The sequence below is a fragment of the Schistocerca piceifrons genome, chromosome 2 (genome assembly GCF_021461385.2).
Source record: "Schistocerca piceifrons isolate TAMUIC-IGC-003096 chromosome 2, iqSchPice1.1, whole genome shotgun sequence".
Classification (NCBI taxonomy): domain Eukaryota; kingdom Metazoa; phylum Arthropoda; class Insecta; order Orthoptera; family Acrididae; genus Schistocerca; species Schistocerca piceifrons.
Window position 1 is genome coordinate 421,000,626 of NC_060139.1, and position 22,128 is coordinate 421,022,753.

Below are 22,128 nucleotides of genomic sequence, written 5' to 3' on the forward strand. Positions count from 1 at the left end.
AATATAATTTTTGGTGTCTAGTTATCTGCTCTATGGATGAGGAAGAATACCAAACAGTATGTGCACATTATGTACTAAGAGGTAAAGATAAAAAACTGTTATGGGGAAATGATAAAACTTAATTAAGGCTAGAAACCACTAAGATGCCCCTGTAATTGCATTGTGATAATAAACACTACAAGCTGTGAATACAAGATTTAAAAAAAGATTAAAAGAGTACTGATTTGAAAATCAACAACAACTTGCTGACCTAGTCCATAGAGTTAAGCAGAAATTATATCTGCAATATTAGCAATAAATGCCAAAAACGAATCCAAATATATGTATTAATGAATATTATAGAGCGAAACATTCCACGTCAGAAAAATATATCTAAAAACAAATATGATGTAACTTACCAAACGAAAGCGTTGGTATGTTGATAGAGACACAAACAAACACAAACACACACACAAAATTCAAGCTTTTGCAACCCACGGTTGCTTCATCAGGAAAGAGGGAAGGAGAGGGAAAGATGAAAGGATGTGGGTTTTAAGGGAGAGGGTAAGGGGTCATTCCACTCCCGGGAGCAGAAAGACTTACGTTAGGGGGAAAAAAAGGACAGGTATACACTCGCACACACACACATATCCATCTGCACATATACAGACACAAGCAGACATGTGTAAAGGCAAAATACAAGGTTTTGCCTTTACACATGTCTGCTTGTGTCTGTATATGTGCACATGGATATATGTGTGTGTGTGTGCGAGTGTACACCTGTCCTTTTTTCCCCCTAAGGTAAGTCTTTCTGCTCCCAGGATTGGAATGACTCCTTACCCTCTCCCTTAAAACCCACATCCTTTCGTCTTTCCCTCGCCTTCCCTCTTTCCTGATGAAGCAACCGTGGGTTGCGAACGCTTGAATTTTGTGTGTGTGTTTGTGTTTGTTTGTGTGTCTATCAAGTGTGGTAAGTTACATCATCTTCATTTTTATATATATTAATGAATATTTATTTACTTATGTTTATGTAATTCTTCCAACATCATTCATCTTAGAGAACGAATAAGTGACTTGCATAAATGATTTAGCAGTAAAGAGGACAATTCATCAAATGGTGGAAGTTTTAAGCCACTACAAGCACAAAAAAATGGCTGATCTCACAAAGCTAAAATTGTTTTTTCTAACTATGTAAGCACGGTATGTCACATTTGGTGTTGAGGGTTGGCTAACAGTCTTGTATATAGATGTAATCTCCTGTACAAATTTCTTCATTTGCTACAATTTCGTGGTCTTGCAGCTTCCCTACATAGAAGAGCATCATCTAAGAACAAAATCTTATGATCCTATAACAGTCCATCATAGTGCATCCAAAATTACTTTCATATCTGGTGGCTTCTTCCCACTAAGAATATCATGCTGTGTTCTATCTCCTAGAAAGTCTTCAACCAACTCATGAAGCTGGTTTGATATTCCATATGCTTGTATTATGTTTGCTAGGCGACAGTGTGTCGTGTATAAAACCCCTTCTGGAGGTCAAGGAAAACCACGGTGAAAACCTGGGTTCCAATTTCTACTGCCTCCCGGTTCTGATGAATTAACAGCATGGAACTCATTCACAAGATCACTATTTGCTGACTCTACATTGATTCCTACAGAGGAGATTTTTGAACTCCGGAAAGATCATAGCATGTGAACATAAAGCATGTTCCATAATTCAACAAAATATTGGCATGAGCAATATATCTATAGGAATATTGTAGCATTATCTGTTCAATTGTCCTGTGGAAATGACATGTGTCTCTTTCCAATCACTTGGAACACTTTGTGCTTCAGTGATTCATAAAATACTGCTAAAAATACAGCAACTTCTTTCACTTTAGCTATAAAGAATGTTACTGGTATCCTATCATGTTCAGTTATCTTTATTCCATCATTTTAGCATTAATCTGATAGTTGAAAACTATCCAATCATGTTCAGTTATCTTTGCTCTGTTGTTTTAGCATTAATCTGATAGTTGAAAAGGAGGCCACAGAAAATCTTCCTCAGTGGCACATTTTCAGAAGAGGGAAATCACAATCTGGCCTTCTACTTCAACATCCATATATTGAAAGCCAGAATACACGGTAGAGGGTACTTCCCAATATGCTACATATCAGAGTTTTCTTCTCGTTCCATTTGTGTGTGGAGTGTGGGAAAAATGACTGCTTTCATGTGTCTGTAAACCCTGTAATTAGTCTAATCTTGTCTTCACAGTCCCCATAAGAGTGTTACGTAGGAAGATGTAATATATTTCTAGATTCTTCACTTAATATCGGTTCTTGAATCTTTGTAAGCTATCTTCCATGTAATAGGTGGTGTCTATCCTTCTATATTCTGATATCTGTGTTGTCCTTCTTCATATATCAAAATCTGCTGTTGATCTTTGAATAGTAACAAAAACCAATATGATTTAGGTGGTGACATGGTAAAGATAGCTATTCAAACTGGTGGCACTAATTTGCATTTCATGCAACTGTTTCAGTGTCATGATTGGCCTCACCTTAATGTGGCTGTTAACATGGGGCTGGGGAGGGCACTGATGGCAGAGGACATGGATCACATCTCAGTGGTGCCAGCTGGGTCCATCAGTAGATCAGGATTCATTAGGCATGGCATGCACCTCAATAGGTATGGGAAGGGGAGGCTGACAAAGCTTATACGTGAAAGTGTAGTGGGTGGTGGTGGTGGTGGTGGGATCACTCATGGAAAAATTGCTGTAGTAGTTGGTGTTAGAGCTGTACCTATTTTTTTAGATTGAAGTCACTGGTAGGTACACCTGCTTAAAGGAAGTCCCTCTAACTAAGGGTTCACCTTCTGAGGATGTAATGTTTCCAAGTAGAGAAGCAATTAGCATATTTCATCAAAATATAAGAAGCATTAGAGATAAATTTAGTGAACTGCTTATAGATGTTGACTCTGAAATTATTGGTATATCAGAGCACCACTTAAATAATTTGACAATTCAGAGGCTTCCTTTACCAGGACACAGATTAGCTGGCTGTTTTTCAAGGAATTCCTTGTGGAGTGGGGGGGGCTATATACGTAAAAAACAGTATTCCATTAGAGTCCATAGACGTATCACGGCACTGCACTGAACAGATATTTGAATGTTGCGCACGGGCAGTTGAATTTAGTGAAACTAAACTTCTAATTTTTGTTGTTTATAGGTCCCCTAACTCTGACTTCAGAGCATTTCCGTTCAAGCTAGAGCGGGTTCTTGATTCACTTTATAGCAAGTACCAGAAATTAGTTATATGTGGTGACTTCAATATTAATTTTGTATATGATGGTGCAAGAAAAAGGATTTTGGTAGATCTCATAAATTTCATATGATCTGATGCAGATTATGTCTTTTCTAACTAGCAGCCATAGACAATATTTTTATTCATTCTTCATTACTAGATGGGTATTCTGTTAGTAAAAGGGTGAATGGCCTTTCAGACCATGATGCACGAATTTTAACACTGAAAAACTTTAGTACTCAAACAAATGTCATATTTAATTACAAACTATGTAGGAAAGGTAATCCAACAGCAATAAAGAATTAAATGTTATTAGGATGGCAATGAGTATGTGGTTTGCAAACAGAATAGCTAATTCACACAATAAAATTAAAACCATATGATCAGTTGTGAAGGAAGTGTTTGGTCAGCAGCAACAAGGTCGGCGTTATAAAGTCAGTTCACAGTAAAGATATTTCTGTTACTGATAAATCAGATATATGTACAGTATTTAATAATCATTTTCTGAGCATTGCTGGTGAATTAAATAAAAAAATTAGTTTCTGGAAGGAATTATATAACTTTCTAGGCAAATGCCTTTCCAAATCTGATGTCTGAAATACCCCTCCGTGATGAAGACAAGAGGGAGATTGAGTCAATAACTAAATCACTGAAGACTAAGGACTCTTGTGGTGGTTATGATGGAGTGTCTAGTAGAATATTAAAGTACTGTGCTGCACATGGTAGCCCTGTATTTACCCACATTTGTAATTTTTCCTTTAGGAATGGTCAGTTTCTTGAGCGATTAAAGTACTCAGTAGTAAAGCCGCATTATAAAAAGGGAGAAAGGGATAATGTAGCTAATTTTAGACCTATTTCTATGCCATCAGTGTTTGCTAAAGTTATTGAAAAGACTGTGTGAGTAGGGATAAATGATCATTTTTTATCACACGATTTGCTATCAAATGTACAGTTCGGCTTTAGAAGTCATTTAACAACTGAAAATGCTATATTCTCTTTTCTCTGTGAGGTACTGGATGGGTTAAACAAAAGGTTTCAAATGCTTGGCATATTTTTTGATTTAGCTAAGGCGTTTCATTGTGTTGATGTCCACCCTCGGTAGCTGAGTGGTCAGCGCGACAGAATGTCAATCCTAAGGGCCTGGGCTCGATTCCTGGCTGGGGTGGAGATTTTCTCCACTCAGGTACTGGGTGTTGTGTTGTCCTAGTCATCATCATTTCATCTCCATTGACGCGCAAGTCGCCGAAGTGGCGTCAATTTGAAAGACTTGCGCCCAACAAATGGTCTACCCGATGGGAGGCCCTAGTCACACGAAAAAAAGTGTTGATCACAAAATATTGCTCCAGAAGTTGGTCCATTACAGAATATGGGGAGCAGCTCACAATTGGTTTACCTCTTACTTTAGCAACAGACAGCAAAATTTCATTATTCAGAATGTTGAGAATGGCTGTGATGTGTGGTCTGAGTGGGGTACGGTCAAGTGGGGGATGCCCCAGGGATCAGTGTTGGGGCACTCCTGTTCCTTATTTATATATATCATATGCAATCTTAGTATTACGGGCAACTCTAAAATATTTCTGTTTGCTGATGACACTAGCTTGGTAGTAAAGGATATTGTGTGCAACACTAGCTCAGTTTCAAATAGTGCAATTCATGACGTAAGTTCATGGCTTGTAGAAAATAAACTAACGCTAAATCACAGTAAGACTCAGTTTTTATAGTTTCTAACACACAATTCAACAAAACCTGACATTTTAATTTACAGAATGGGCATATGATTAGTGAAACTGAATAGTTCAAATATCTAGGTGTTCAGACTGATAGTAAGCTGTCATGGAAAGCTCATGTTCAGGATCTTGTTCAAAGTTTTAATACCGCCATTTTTACTATACGAACGGTATCTGAACTGAGTGATCGTTCGACATGAAAATGAGTCAACTTTGCTTATTTTCATTCACTTATGTTGTATGGTATTATATTTTGGGGTAACTCTTCCCATTCTAAAAGGATATATTTGGCTCAGAAATGGGCGGTTTGGGCAGTAAGTGGTGTAAGTTGATGAACCTCTTGTCGACCCCTGTTTATGAGTGGTATTTGACATTGGCCTCTCTCTCTCTCTCTCTTACCAAATGAAAGTGCTGGCAGGTCGACAGACACACAAACAAACACAAACATACACACAAAATTCAAGCTTTCGCAACAAACGGTTGCTTCATCAGGAAAGAGGGAAGGAGAGGGAAAGACATAAGGATGTGGGTTTTAAGGGAGAGGGTAAGGAGTCATTCCAATCCCGGGAGCGGAAAGACTTACCTTAGGGGGAAAAAAGGACAGGTATACACTCGCAAACACACACATATTCATCCGCACATACACAGACACAAGCAGACATTTGTAAAGGCAAAGAGTTTGGACAGAGATGGCAGTCGAGGCGGAAGTAAAGAGGCAAAGATGTTGTTGAAAGACAGGTGAGGTATGAGCGGCGGCAACTTTAGCGGAGGTTGAGGCCTGGCGGATAACGAGAAGAGAGAATATACTGAAGGGCAAGTTCCCATCTCCGGAGTTCTGACAGGTTGGTGTTAGTGGGAAGTATCCAGATAACCCAGACGGTGTAACACTGTGCCAAGATGTGCTGGCCGTGCACCAAGGCATGTTTAGCCACAGGGTGATCCTCATTACCAACAAACACTGTCTGCCTGTGTCCATTCATGCAAATGGACAGTTTGTTGCTGGTCATTCCCACATAGAAAGCTTCACAGTGTAGGCAGGTCAGTTGGTAAATCACGTGGGTGCTTTCACACGTGGCTCTGCCTTTGATCGTGTACACCTTCCGGGTTACAGGACTGGAGTAGGTGGTGGTGGGAGGGTGCATGGGACAGGTTTTACACCGGGGGCAGTTACAAGGATAGGAGCCAGAGGGTAGGGAAGGTGGTTTGGGGATTTCATAGGGATGAAATAAGAGGTTACGAAGGTTAGGTGGACGGCGGAAAGACATTCTTGGTGGAGTGGGGAGGATTTCATGAAGGATGGATCTCATTTCAGGGCAGGATTTGAGGAAGCGGGACCCACCTCCTCTTCCTCAAAATCACCCTCTCCAAACCTTCCAGGACTTTCTGACTTCCAGCCTTGCCTCTCAATCCTTCTTAAAAAACCTTAATCCTACTCCCAACATCACCACTGCTGAAGCCCAAGCTATCCGTGATCTGAAGGCTGACTGTTCCATCGTCATTCTTCCGCGGACAAGGGTTCCACGACAGTGGTACTTGATCGTCGGGAGTATGTGGCTGAGGGACTGCGTCAGCTTTCAGACAACACCACATACAAAGTATGCCAAGGTAATCCCATTCCTGATGTCCAGGCGGAGCTTCAAGGAATCCTCAGAACCTTAGGCCCCCTACGAAACCTTTCACCTGACTCCATCAAACTCCTGACCCCACCGACACCCTGCACCCCTACCTTCTACCTTCTTCCTAAAATTCACAAACCCAATCATCCTGGCCGCCCCATTGTAGCTGGTTACCAAGCCCCCACAGAACGTATCTCTGCCTACGTAGATCAACACCTTCAACCCATTACATGCAGTCTCCCATCCTTCATCAAAGACACCAACCACTTTCTCGAACGCCTGGAATCCTTACCCAGTCTGTTACCCCTGGAAACTATTCTTGTAACCATTGACGCCACTTCCTTATACACAAATATTCCGCAGGTCCAGGGCCTCGCTGCAATGGAGCACTTCCTTTCACGCCGATCACCTGCCACCCTACCTAAAACCTCTTTCCTCATTACCTTAGCCAGCTTCATCCTGACCCACAACTTCTTCACTTTTGAAGGCCAGACATACCAACAATTAAAGGGAACAGCCATGGGTACCAGGATGGCCCCCTCGTATGCCAACCTATTCATGGGTTGCTTAGAGAAAGCCTTCTTGGTTACACAGGCCTGCCAACCCAAAGTTTGGTACAGATTTATTGATGACATCTTCATGATCTGGACTCACAGTGAAGAAGAACTCCAGAATTTCCTCTCCAACCTCAACTCGTTTGGTTCCATCAGATTCACCTGGTCCTACTCCAAATCCCATGCCACTTTCCTTGATGTTGACCTCCATCTGTCCAATGGCCAGCTTCACACGTCCGTCCACATCAAACCCACCAACAAACAACAGTACCGCCATTATGACAGCTGCCACCCATTCCACATCAAACGGTCCCTTCCCTACAGCCTAGGTCTTCGTGGCAAACGAATCTGCTCCAGTCCGGAATCCCTGAATCATTACACCAACAACCTGAAAACAGCTTTCGCATCCTGCAACCACTCTCCCGACCTGGTACAGAAGCAAATAACCAGAGCCACTTCCTCATCCCCTCAAACCCAGAACCTCCCACAGAAGAACCACAAAAGTGCCCCACTTGTGACAGGATACTTTCCGGGACTGGATCAGACTCTGAATGTGACTCTCCAGCAGGGATACGACTTCCTCAAATCCTGCCCTGAAATGAGATCCATCCTTCATGAAATCCTCCCCACTCCACCAAAAGTGTCTTTCCGCCGTCCACCTAACCTTCGTAACCTCTTAGTTCATCCCTATGAAATCCCCAAACCACCTTCCCTACCCTCTGGCACCTACCCTTGTAACTGCCCCCAGTGTAAAACCTGTCCCATGCACCCTCCCACCACCACCTACTCCAGTCCTGTAACCCGGAAGGTGTACACAATCAAAGGCAGAGCCACGTGTGAAAGCACCCATGTGATTTACCAACTGACCTGCCTACACTGTGAAGCTTTCTATGTGGGAATGACCAGCAACAAACTGTCCATTTGCATGAATGGACACAGGCAGACAGTGTTTGTTGGTAATGAGGATCACCCTGTGGCTAAACATGCCTTGGTGCACGGCCAGCACATCTTGGCACAGTGTTACACCGTCCGGGTTATCTGGATACTTCCCACTAACACCAACCTGTCAGAACTCCGGAGATGGGAACTTGCCCTTCAGTATATCCTCTCTTCTCATTATCCGCCAGGCCTCAACCTCTGCTAATTTCAATTTGCCGCCACTCATACCACACCTGTCATTCAACAACATCTTTGCCTCTGCACTTCCGCCTCGACTGACATCTCTGCCCAAACTCTTTGCCTTTGTATATGTCTGCTTGTGTCTGTATATGTGTAGATGGATATGTGTGTGTGTGCGAGTGTATACCCATCCTTTTTTCCCCATAAGGTAAGTCTTTCCGCACCCGGGATTGGAATGACTCCTTACCCTCTCCCTTAAAACCCACATCCTTTTGTCTTTCCCTCTCCTTCCCTCTTTCCTGATGAAGCAACCGTTTGTTGCGAAAGCTTGAATTTTGTGTGTATGTTTGTGTTTATTTGTGTGTCTATCGACCTGCCAGCGCTTTTGTTTGGTAAGTCTCATCATCTTTGTTTTTTTTATTTATATATATATATATATATATATATATATATTCTTGAAATAGTGACACTAACCGTTGCTTTAATTGAACTTAGCAGTATTATAGTTTATTTCCTGAGAAACACAATGGTATAGTTAGTTTTAAAGCTGGGTGTGTGTAATTAATCTAAATAACCTTCACTGGCATGATGAGCATCTCAAACAATTACGGTGTACTGCTGCAGTCACAGCCAGTTGTCACAAGTGCTCATGGATCTAGGCGAGTAATTGAAATCCCCATGACTGACTCATCTGAGCCAGTGCCATCTGTTCTAGAAAAATTGCAACAATCTGTATACTATGAAAATGAGATTTCACTAGGAAAGCATTTCTGGTACTAGTATTACACATTGCTCATGCATATCTTGAGGTAAAATTTGTATTTTCACAAGTACTGTGGAAAATGTAGATCAATTAATGTAAGATTATAATTACTCTGTTAAAGATTGCTCATGCATATCTTGAGGTAAAATTTGTATTTTTGCAAGTATTTTGGAAAATGTAGATCAATTAATGTAAGATTATAATTACTCTGTTAAAGAGGTAATGACACCTATAAGGCATTTTAAAAATGACCAGAACACACATTGTTTTCTCAAACATATTTAAACTTATTAGTAATAGCACAACAGTGTGTATAAAATGTTTAAATGGGGCTCTATACCAGGACACGTACAAGAGACTCTGACTGGCTCTAAAGTGCAGGGACACTCCTGTACAAAATCATTTTATTGTACTGCACCACACAATTTGGATGATTTGAGCAAAGTATCATTTACAATGCATATTTCCTAAGAAATGTGTAAATTACTATAAATAACATGGTATCTCAACATAGCAACAGTATTGATCATATCAAAAAATATTGCTTAAATTTACTAACTCTTCTAAATGATGAAAACATGCTTCTTGTTCTCATAGTTAATGCTGCCACCAAAAGTCTGTTTCATTGGTACAAGAGGTAAGTCATAAGCTCTTTGCGCATCAAGATGGTCTGATGAATGAGCAACATAAATTTGATTCTTCTGCTACCGAACTAGAAAATACGTGAACATACTGCAACATGATGATCTCATTTTGATTCTTAACAAGACGGCAACTCAACCATCACAAGTAAAAAACTCTTTCTGTGATCATCAGATTAAAAAACATCCATATGAAATGGACTCAGTCCTTCAAATCAAAATTAACAACTTAAATGCACCTAGCAAGACATTACTGAAGAATTTTCTTCATCTCCAGATAATACTGGACCTCACTTCGGCTGCTGCTGATACATCTCCATCTGGTTTTACACAATAAAATGAAGAAACTGCAGATATGAGATCCTACTGTGATAATTCCCTTTACGAGTGACATATTACTCACAGAACAGTTCTCAAAAGAGAACCTCATGTTTTCAAAAGAATTCAGAGCATTTCTGAAATGCACAAGTAACCAGATAATAATGCTTCCATTATGTTTGTATGCAACAATTAAGTGACAAACTAATCACACAAATCAAAGTGACTGATGAGTACCACCACCTACCACGATTGTAATGTGCTACTACAAAAGAAATGGCCACTAGGAGAGATGCACATTCATCATCTCTGCAACAGGACATGAAAACTGCAGTAGTTTTGGCATGTTTGAAACAACTAAAACACAGTATGAATGGAAGATTGATTACTAATGATGACAACACTTTTGATTACTAATGATGACAACACCAAATACAATCCAAACAACTCTTTCACATGTTACTTTGTCTCTTCGAAATAAAAGCAAATGCTAACAAACAAATCTGTAGCTCAATGGGAAATATAAAACTGACACTGCTTTCATCCAAGAATCACATTGTTTTAACAAAACATGGCTGGAATCACTGGAATCACTAGATGCTGTAAGATGTTTAACACAGGCAGCATGCAGAGAAAGGGTGACAATATTGATAGTAGATAAAGAAATAGATTCCTTAATAATAAGTCACTTGTCTGATGGAGATTCAGTCTTAACAGTGATGGTAAAAGGCAATCTGCAATTTTTCATTTCTAGGATGCACTTTAGATGACACAAAAGCTATCAGTTTGACACTATGATAGCCTACAATAAAGGATTTGGCTTAGTATTAGGGGTAGTCATAAAACTTTGTTTACCACTTCCAAAAAAATAAAGTTATGTTGAAACCCCATGCCGCAGTACCACAGCAAGCTGCTAGAAGAGCCAAAACAATGTGGTGTAGCCCATCTCCGCTTTATCAATGTTCTAGGCTATTTCGCTTTGACTTCTCTGGAGGTGTGCTATTGTACTGTGGCACAGGGATTTCTATGTATAGCAACACTGCAGAAATGTATCTGCAACAAAAGAAAAAATATTTGCTTAACTGTATTTTTTTGAGGTGACAGTTAAAACTTTATGACTGCTCCTCATAATTGCTATAGATGCAATGCAAGACTGGGTTCACGGCATGACACAGTAACAAACTTCCACTAACCTATACTTCATGAATGTGGAGAATCCAGAACCAACTTCTGAAAATAAATTCCAAAAGTGCAACATCGATTTGACTATGAGCAGCTCCTATCTCTGCTAAGCCAATATAAATCTAATGAAGATGAGAGGTGCCTCGATCACAAGGTTATTACATTCAACATAGGAGGGTGCCACCATCATATGCTGGTAACTTATATGAACCTTAAAAAAAACTCAAAATATACAACACAAGAAAATAATGCAGAACCTGGCAGAAAAAGTTTAACTGGAAAGAAATACTGAAACTCATATCACAGAATTCAAAGAAATTTTAGACTTTTCTTGCAATAAAGCATTTAAGGCACAATAATGCCTTAAGTAGATAACTGGGAGAAAATCCGTTCTCTAGTGGATGTCTGAATTCACAGCAAAATTTATCAAAAGACAAAGCACATTGGCCACCTGGGAGAGCTATGAAGAAAACAATGTTGAATGGAGGAGGAGGAATACAGCACAGCTATTTGAAAATCCAAAACACTCTCCTGGAAAACCACACTGCAGTCTGAGTCCAATAAATATGCCTTCGAACACAATACATTGAACTGCATCAGGGAAAACCAGAAATAGAACACTAAGTCAAAGTTGTAACATGATAACAATAGATCTAGCTGAAACTGCCACCCATATATTACAATGCTACTTCAGCAGATGTATAGCATTTACCCAACAGTCTTACAGGTTTATACACCAACTGCTTCAAGAACACTTGCTTCTTGAAATTTTATATATATATTTAAAAAAAAAAGGGTCAAAATAGTCCCCATTATCAAATGTGGTAAGAAAATGGATGGATGTGACTAAATCCTGTCCTATCACCCTACAGTGTACAGAGGGGAAAATATTGTGAAAGCAGTTTATTAATAGAATGATGTATCATGGCTTTCTGAAAAATCTCCTAATCTACTTCACAGAGAGGGAGCATAAATTCAATGTTGGCTGTTAAGGACTTCTTACAAGAAAGCAAATTCCAGGGCCAATACAGAACAATGGTGTCTTGACATTCAGAGAGCCTTTGACACAGCTTGGTAGTCTACCACCCCAGACACGATACATTAAGTTCAATGGGTTAAGAACATACACAGCCTAGCTAAAAAAGTATTTCACTAACTGAACAGCAGTGCTGACATTTATCATCATCAAATGAGAACAGAACTTGACAAAAGGGTGCTCAAAAGGATTGTGTTGTGGTACAGTTCTTTGGAATACCCAGTATAATTCTCTGCTGAAACTGGATTAAACAACTGATAAATAAATAAAATGACAATAACATTTACATAGAACTTAATCATGTTACCAAAGCAAGCACTGATGCTTTTTATGAAGAATATTCCAACTCACAAATTGAAAAAAAAAAATCACAATTTGTGAACATCATCAAAAAGTTTTATATAATAATAAAAAAATGAAAAGTCATGCTAATAACAAAAAACAGGAGAGTAATAATTAGTATGGTGATAATAATGTTTTGGACCAAACTGCACGAATAAAATACTTGGGTATAATGGCTGACACTAAATTAAGATTTATCGGGCTTACACAGTATGCAACTAAAAAAATGCACAGAGCTGATTCAGTCACTATCTAAAACAGAAAGGCTCAGCTGGGAACTTGGTGAGGAAGCAAAGAAGATTATTGAAAAAGCAGCTATATTACCAATATTGGCATAAACAGCTCCTATTTGGATTGAAGCAATAAGAAGAAAATGTAACTGACAATTAGAAGAACACAACAATTAATCAGTATTAAGACTGTAAAGGCTAATACAGTAGTGTCTACAGAAGCATTGTGAATTCTAACACACCTTCCACTGGTAATTTTCAGGCTCCAGGAAATAGCTGAAGAATACGAAATCGTAAAAAATTACAAACTGTCTATTTCCATAGACCTTCGCATATACTGTAAACTGAGTTGTTCTGCATCATTTCAACAAAAGTATGATTCAAATGATCTATGAAGCATGTAACTATATACAGACATTCCTTTAGATCAAAAACAGTGGCTTCATCTGGCAAACACTGTAACTCCACAAGAAAGCCACAAAGGAGTATCCAACATACATCTACACATACCGGTACATATTGATGGGAGTTATTCTCTGAATAACAGCTTCAATAGCAGCAGTAATCATTAATAGTGTAGTTACAGTACGGTTAAAAAATGAGTGCACCAATAATCAAGCAGAACACCTATTGAGAGCTACAAACACTACATCAATTGTGAGAAATAAATGTCCAGAGGGCAGATGTACGTTGTATGGGCAGTCAAATTATACTGGCTTCATTACAAAACTCCAGAAGTCATAAGTAATTGATAGAAGAAATAAAAAAACAACAATAGGAAACTGCAGCCGAGAAAATGGCACCTTAAAATCGAATGGACAAAAGCCTATGCTGTAAACTTCTGGAAATGAATTACCAGACAAGCTTGCTAAAGCAGCAACTCAAGAAAATGCAATAGAAAACTACATCTGGATTTCTGTATCTGTGATGAAAAGAATATAAAGATGCACTGAGAAATAAACATAAAGAGAATGGGGTGGCTGGAACTACAAGAGGGGTCACCACAAAAGAATTATTTCCAAACAACTTTCTGGGGAGGGCAATTACAATGCAGAAAGAATAACAGTGGTAAAGACACTCAACACTCAGTAACCATTCAAAAAATACAACAGTGAAAGAGCCACAAGTGATGATGTGTTTACAAAAGCCTCATACTGTATGAAGGTGCTTTATTCACAACTACTGGTTTCATGTCACTATAATGCATATTTAGGTTTATCTGTCAAAAATACATATCACTGTATGAAATTTTTTAAATGATAGAAATACAGAACCATAGTGTTGACATTCAATACGAAACAATGACAAATACAATGATTATATTTCCATAATGTAACTGGATAATTACGGAGTTCCAGCTTTCAGGAAGTTATCCAACTTAAAAGTCAAACCAAAATGGTGGATTGTTGTAATAAAATTGAGGACACCCAAAAGATGCTTGTAAAATGTGCAAAGCATGACCACTGACTGAGTCAAGCCTAAAAAAAAGTGGGGGGAAAACTAATAATGAATAATTCACATTACAGTAAACATTCATTATTAGTTTTTTCCTTTTTTTTTTTTAAAAAAAAGAGGCCTGACCCATTCAGTAGTCATACTTTGTGCATTTTACAACCATCTTTTGGGTGTACTCAATTTTATTATGACAACCCACCACTGTGATTTGACTTTTAACATGAAAACAAAAGAAAAATTCGGAGTAGGAATGAAAGTCTGTGGAGAAGAAATAAAAAAGTTGAGGTTCGCCGATGACATTGTAATTCTGTCAGAGACAGCAAAGGACTTGGAACAGCAGTTGAACGGAATGGACAGTGTCTTGAAAGGAGGATATAAGATGAACATCAACAAAAGCAAAACGAGGATAATGGAACGTAGTGGAATTAAGTTGGGTGATGTTGAGGGAATTAGATTAGGAAATGAGACACTTAAAGTAGTAAAGGAGTTTTGCTATTTGGGGAGCAAAATAACTGATGATGGTCGAAGTAGAGAGGATATAAAATGTAGACTGGCAATGGCAAGGAAACCGTTTCTGAAGAAGAAAAATTTGTTAACATCAAGTATAGATTTAAGTGTCAGGAAGTCGTTTCTGAAAGTATTTGTATGGAGTGTAGCCATGTATGGAAGTGAAACATGGGCGATAAATAGTTTGGACAAGAAGAGAATAGAAGCTTTCGAAATGTGGTGCTACAGAAGAACGCTGAAGATTAGATGGGTAGCTCACATAACTAATGAGAAGGTATTGAATACAGTGAATTACAAAAAGGTACACCCAAACTTTCAGGAAACATTCCTCACACACAAAAAAAGAAAAGATGTTATGTGGACATGCGTCCGGAAACGCTTAATTTCCAAGTTAGAGCTCATTTTAGTTTCGTCAGAATGTACTGTACTTCCTCGATTCACTGCCAGTTCGCCCAATTGAAGGAAGGTAATGTTGACTTCGGTGCTTGTGTTGACACGCGAATCATTGCTCTACAGTACTAGCATCAAGCACATCAGTACGTAGCATCAACAGGTTAGTGTTCATCACAAACGTGGTTTTGCAGTCAGTGCAATGTTTACAAATGCGGAGTTGGCATATGCCCATTTGATGTATGGATTAGCATGGGGCAATAGCCGTGGCGCGGTACGTTTGTATCGAGACAGATTTCCAGAATGAAGGTGTCCCGACAGGAAGACATTTGAAGCAATTGATCGGCGTCTTAGGGAGCACGGAACATTCCAGCCTATGACTCGCGACTGGGGAAGACCTAGAACGATGAGGACACCTGCAATGGACGAGGCAATTCTTCGTGCAGTTGACGATAACCCTAATGTCAGCATCAGAGAAATTGCTGCTGTACGAGGTAACGTTGACCACGTCACTGTATGGAGAGTGCTACGGGAGAACCAGTTGTTTCCGTACCATGTACAATGTGTGCAGGCACTATCAGCAGCTGATTGGCCTCCACGGATACACTTCTGCGTATGGTTCATCCAACAATGTGTCAATCCTCATTTCAGTGCAAATGTTCTCTTTACGGATGAGGCTTCATTCCAACATGATCAAATTGTAAATTTTCACAATCAACATGTGTGGGCTGACGAGAATCCGCACGCAATTGTGCAATCACGTCACCAACACAGATTTTCTGTGAACGTTTGGGCAGGCATTGTTGGTGATGTCTTGATTGGGCCCCATGTTCTTCCACCTACGCTCAATGGAGCACGTTATCATGATTTCATACGGGATACTCTACCTGTGCTGCTAGAACATGTGCCTTTACAAGTACGACACAACATATGGTTCATGCACAATGGAGCTCCTGCACATTTCAGTCGAAGTGTTCATATGCTTCTCAACAACAGATTCGGTGATCGATGGATTGGTAGAGGAGGACCAATTCCATGGCCTCCATTCTCTCCTGACCTCAACCCTCTTGACTTTCATTTATGGGGGCATTTGAAAGCTCTTGTCTACACAACCCCGGTACCAAATGTACAGACTCTTCGTGCTCGAATTGTGGATGGCTGTGATACAATACGCCATTCTCCAGGGCTGCATCAGCGCATCAGGGATTCCATGCGACGGAGGGTGGATGCATACAATCCTCGCTAATGGAGGACATTTTGAACATTTCCTGTAACAAAGTGTTTGAAGTCACGCTGGTACAATCTGTTACTGTGTGTTTTCATTCCATGATTAATGTGATTTGAAGAGAAGTAATAAAATGAGCTCTAACATGGAAAGTAAGCGTTTCCAGACACATGCCCACATAACATATTTTCTTTCTTTGTGTGTGAGGAATGTTCCCTGAAAGTTTGGCTGTACCTTTTTGTAAAACCCTGTAGAATTGGGGAGAAGAGGAGTTTGTGGCACAACTTGACAAGAAGAAGGGACTGGTTGGTAGGCCATGTTCTGTGGAATCAAGGGATCACAAATTTAGCATTGGAGGGCAGCGTGGAGGGTAAAAATCGTAGAGGGAGACCAAGAGATGAATACACTAAGCAGATTCAGAAGGATGTAGGTTGCAGTAAGTACTGGGAGATGAAGAAGCTTGCACAGGATAGAGTAGCATGGAGAGCTGCATCGAACAAGTCTCAGGACTGAAGACAACAACAACAACAACAACAACAACAAGAACTTCCCGAAAGCTTGGACTCCATAACTGTCCACTAACATTATGGAAATATAATCACTGTGAGTACTCATCATTGTTTCTTGTTGTATGTCAACACTGTGGTTCTGTATTTCTACCATCTAAAAAATTTCACAAAGTGACTTGTATTTTTGACAGATAAACCTGAAGACATGTCTACATTGATACAAAACTGGCAGTTGTGAATACAGCACCTTTATACAGCTATGTGGCTTTTGGAGAGGCCTCATTATTCTTGACTTTTTAATTGTTGTAATTTTTATGATACTTTTAATGGTTACTGAATGTTGAGTGTTTTAATTGTTATTCAGAATTATTTTCACCTGTTCAACATCATCTACTCACAAAGATATCACTGTCACCCTATCTTATATTTATGTTAACCAGCCACTTTTCTTACTATCATTAATTCAGACTATATCAGATCTTTGTCTCCATTCATTCTCACAATAGGTGGGCACCACTATCATGAGGTCTGAGTGACCTGACTTTCCTTTTTAATGTATCGCAACCTACCCCCCCTTCCTCCTCGAGAAAGGAACTAATTGTCACTGAAGCTAGACTAGTTTTTAGTAATTTTATATGTGCCTGTTGGCAGTGCTAATTATTTTATGTCCTGAATGTAAGGACCGACTAAAAATTCTGTCTCAGAATTTCATAGTATTTTTGAGTGAATTTTCCTTTGATTTGATTAATACTCACATTTTTTGTATGAGCTGACTGATTCAAATAGTAACTTACTGATACTGAATTTATTAAATACTGCTCTGCTGCATCATCAAATACACAGTTTTATATTTTGAAACATTTAAAGTTAAGTTGCTAATTTTTTCACCACTATGTAATCTTATACAAGATCTGACTCGATATTTGTGCAGCTTCCCTCACACAGTACTTCATTATAGATAACTGCATCATCTGCAAAAAGTCTGAGGTTGCTACTAATATTGATTGCAAAGTTAGGATCCAAATACTCTTCCCAAGGGTGAAGTTACTTCTACATCTGTTAATGACTCTCCATCCAAGATAATATGCTGCCCTTCCCAGCAAGAAATCCTTATTCCAGTCACAAATTCTGTTCGTACACAATGTGATTGTACTATAGTTAATATATGTTAGTATGATACTGAGTCAAACATTTTTTGAAGTCTTCCACCCGATTGCCTTGATGCATGGTTTTCAGGATGTCCAGCAAGAAAAGCATGTGTTGGGTTTCACATGTCCAATGTTTTCAGAATCTATGCCGGTCAGCATGGAGGAGGTCATTACATTTAAGTTCAGAATTCGTTTTAAGATTCTGAACAGATGGATGTCACCATTATTAGACGGAAGTTTGTGGATCATTTCTGCTATTCTTTCTGTAGATGCTGTAGCAAAGCAAGCTGGACCCCATCCCCATTTTGTTTTGTTATTTGCCTCCTTAAATGTTTTTTCTTTTTTTTGCTTCCTTAATTGTCATTAGTGAGAGATGTGCCACAAGATAAAGCTGTCAATCTATAATTCTGAGTATAAGACCAGACACAACTTTGCTAAATTACGAACAATTTCCAAATTAATTTGAACCATTTCAAGTAGCTACTTTTGCTAAAGCTCAGTTCAATTAACTAACAGTAATTATTTCCTATTCCTGTCATACTACTGACATGTAAACAGATGATTACTGATAAAGTTATGAAAATAACCTGTAGAAATCTTTAAAGTATTTATGTAGCTGATTTCCAAAACATGGTATGAACATCAACATTTAATTAGTTTCTGGGTAATTAATACTTTTATGTAAGATATTGCTTATTTAGCCATTTCTGCAGTTTCATCATCAAGAAGGCTTATTTCAGTCAAAACTCTTACCGTAACACAAAGTTCAGACCAAAACCAATTTTTCTGCACTATTCAATTAATTTGAGATGTACAACTCTAGTTGTAAATTATCAAAATTATGTATTTAACACTGTGAAACTGTCATAACTATTGGTGCAAAGCAACATAAGCAGTGGGCCTGAAGCCATTTTTAAGTCAGTCAGTTCCAAGATTTCGAGAGTGGAACCTGTTTCAATCAGAACCATAATAATGTAATGGTGCAATAATGTGTTGTTGTAAATAAGAAGGCAGACGGTGACGTAGAACAATTAACAATGATTACTGATTAACTTAAATACAAAGGTGCCACATGTATTGTTCATCTGACTCAGATTGTTTATTGATTGGTTAGGTTACACTGCACAGTGACTATTATCGTATAACTAGAAGGTGCAGTAGGTGCATACCTGATAAATGAGACTTACCTAGTTAGGTAATACACAGACTGGATGAACACGTACTGTTCATCTGAGTCAGATTGTTTGTTGATTGGTTAGGTTACACTGCACAGAGACTATTATCGTATAATTAGAAGGTGCAGTAGGTGCAAAACTGATAAATGAGAATTACCTACTTAATTAATTCACAGACTGCCTGTAACTAATTTGGTGAGGGGGGGGGGGGGGGGGGAGGGGGGTCTGATGTTTATAGAAGTAAAACTTGTGAAACCGAATGTGTGTGTGTGGATGTAGATAGTTTTGTACCCACCCGCCTTACAGCCAATTTTTCGCCTTGATCATTGCTACAGTTTTACAGATTTAATGCATGTGTTCTAAGAGATGTTCCAGTGATCAAATACAGGGTTATTACAAATGATTGAAGCGCTTTCACAGCTCTACAATAACTTTATTATTTGAGATATTTTCACAATGCTTTGCACACACATACAAAAACTCAAAAAGTTTTTTTAGGCATTCACAAATGTTTGATATGTGCCCCTTTAGTGATTCGGCAGACATCAAGCTGATAATCAAGTTCCTCTCACACTCGGCACAGCATGTCCCCATCAATGAGTTCGAAAGCATCGTTGATGCGAGCTCACAGTTCTGGCACATTGTGTCTGTTCACTTCACCATTAAGAAAAAATGTTGCTTCATCACTGAAAACAAGTTTCGCACTGAACGCATCCTCTTCCATGAGCTGTTGCAACCGCGCCGAAAATTCAAAGCGTTTGACTTCGTCATCGGGTGTCAGGGCTTGTAGCAATTGTAAACGGTAAGGCTTCTGCTTTAGCCTTTTCTGTAAGATTTTCCAAACCATCGGCTATGGTACGTTTAGCTCCCTGCTTGCTTTATTCATCGACTTCCGCGGGCTACGTGTGAAACTTGTCCGCACGCATTCAACCGTTTCTTCGCTCACTGCAGGCCGATCCGTTGAGTTCCCCTTACAGAGGCATCCAGAAGCTTTAAACTGCGCATACCATCGCCAAATGGAGTTAGCAGTTGGTGGATCTTTGTTGAACTTCGTCCTGAATTGTCGTTGCACTGTTATGACTGACTGATGTGAGTGCATTTCAAGCACGACATACGCTTTCTCGGCTCCTGTCGCCATTTTGTCTCACTGCGCTCTCGAGCGCTCTGGCGGCAGAAACCTGAAGTGTGGCTTCAGCCGAACAAAACTTTATGAGTTTTTCTACGTATCTGTAGTGTGTCATGACCATATGTCAATGAATGGAGCTACAGTGAATTTATGAAATCGCTTCAATCATTTGTAATAGCCCTGTACAATGAGAGCCAATCAGGTGTGATACTGCTGGTCACTCCTGGAGTTCCTTCTGTCAATAAAAATCACTATTTTTGGATATCAAGTGGGCTTACAGAGTAAGCAAGGCTACAGTGCTGCATCAGAAGAGTAAAGCTTTCTTTTTCTATTTTTTTCATTTGTTGATTGTGTAAGGATGAACAGTTTCTCTTGAACTCCTGTATGGATTCTTAAATTACATGAGTATTTCATGTCCAATGCAAATATAATATGTTTCACACCCCTTCCCACAGTAGCACTGCATAATGGTTACAAAACTTAAGATTTTACGGAAATTATAAAAATTCTCTGATGGTATTTACTATACAGAAATTATAAAAATTCTCTGATGGTATTTACTACAGATGTTTATAAAAATAAGCAAACATTTTCACAAGTTAATGTAAGTCTTTGCAAGGGTATCATCCAGTTACAATAAATATATATATGTATATTTTTCCTTCTTTCTATCTTCCAATGTGACACACACAAAACAAAATACGCAACTGAGGAACCATTACGAAATTTATGAAACAGAAACTGAGCGTTTGCAATAAATAAGCTACTGACATTATCGACAGTTCCATGTTAAGCACACATGAGTAAGCAATAAAAATTTGTTTCCAAGTCAGAAAATAAACTTGACATCAATGTTACTCATCACTAGCAGCACTTACAATGAGAACCACAGTGCTGTGCCATGTGCCCCAAAACACAAATAATTTATTTTATTTTATTTTTGTTATCAAATTTACATTCTGAGTTAAACATACACACTATATAATACCTCCAATAAATTACATGATTGAAAATTCAAGATGGAATTTGATACATATGTGAGAATAGATCACCAGAGCCTACACAATTTTTCATGCCTATTTGTTATGCATCTCCTCTATTTGGTGAGTAATGACCTATCCTCATATTCATACTCTAATAAGTTCAGTAATTAAATTGAGACAGACACAGACACAGTCACATCCTGCTAGATACACACAGCATTCTCTAAATCATTTCACAGAGATAAAATAGTTTAAGTGTTCTTTGTTGCACTTACAATCTCAATGACTTCAAAACTTCATCCAGATATACATACGATTTACACAGTAAGATAATCAAAAGTTGTTGTGTTTACTACACCTGAATTGGATACAGGTATGAGGCAAGAAGAAATAAGCCTGCATACAATGGCACATATTTAAGCTTTTGGATTGTTGCCTGAATGCAAGGTGCAAACTCAGCAAAAGGGCACTGTAGCCAGTCCCGATATGTACGATATCTGTAATAAGGACCTGTAATGAGGAAATCTTCTGTATGTAAGCTCATATCAGTGCAATATTAGAGCACAACAAGAAGTGTTTAATCAAACAAGCAAACCATTGAACACTACAAAACTACTAGAATGTTATAAACTACAGTTACTTATCACATCACAGTAGTATAGCATGCACCAAAAACTTTGCAGCAGTGCAACTAACTAGCATGCATGAAAAAGCAGTGTTTTGTAAGACTGCCTAAGAATTAAACATATTCCAGGGTTATCAAAAAGTTTCACTGTCCAGGTTTCCTTACAAAAGGTACTCACTTATAAAGGTAGTAA

The 22,128-nt window shown here is 38.9% G+C and overlaps 1 protein-coding gene across 1 annotated transcript in view; it reads right to left on the minus strand.

Annotated features, from left to right (window-relative positions):
• LOC124777013 (lysophospholipid acyltransferase 7) overlaps positions 1-22,128 on the minus strand; it is a 145,716-nt gene that overhangs the window by 44,026 nt on the left and 79,562 nt on the right. Inside the window, exon 4 of the mRNA XM_047252262.1 lies at positions 21,669-21,820. Within this exon, the coding sequence (XP_047108218.1) occupies positions 21,669-21,820 (152 nt within the window). The remainder of the gene's footprint in view (positions 1-21,668; positions 21,821-22,128) is intronic.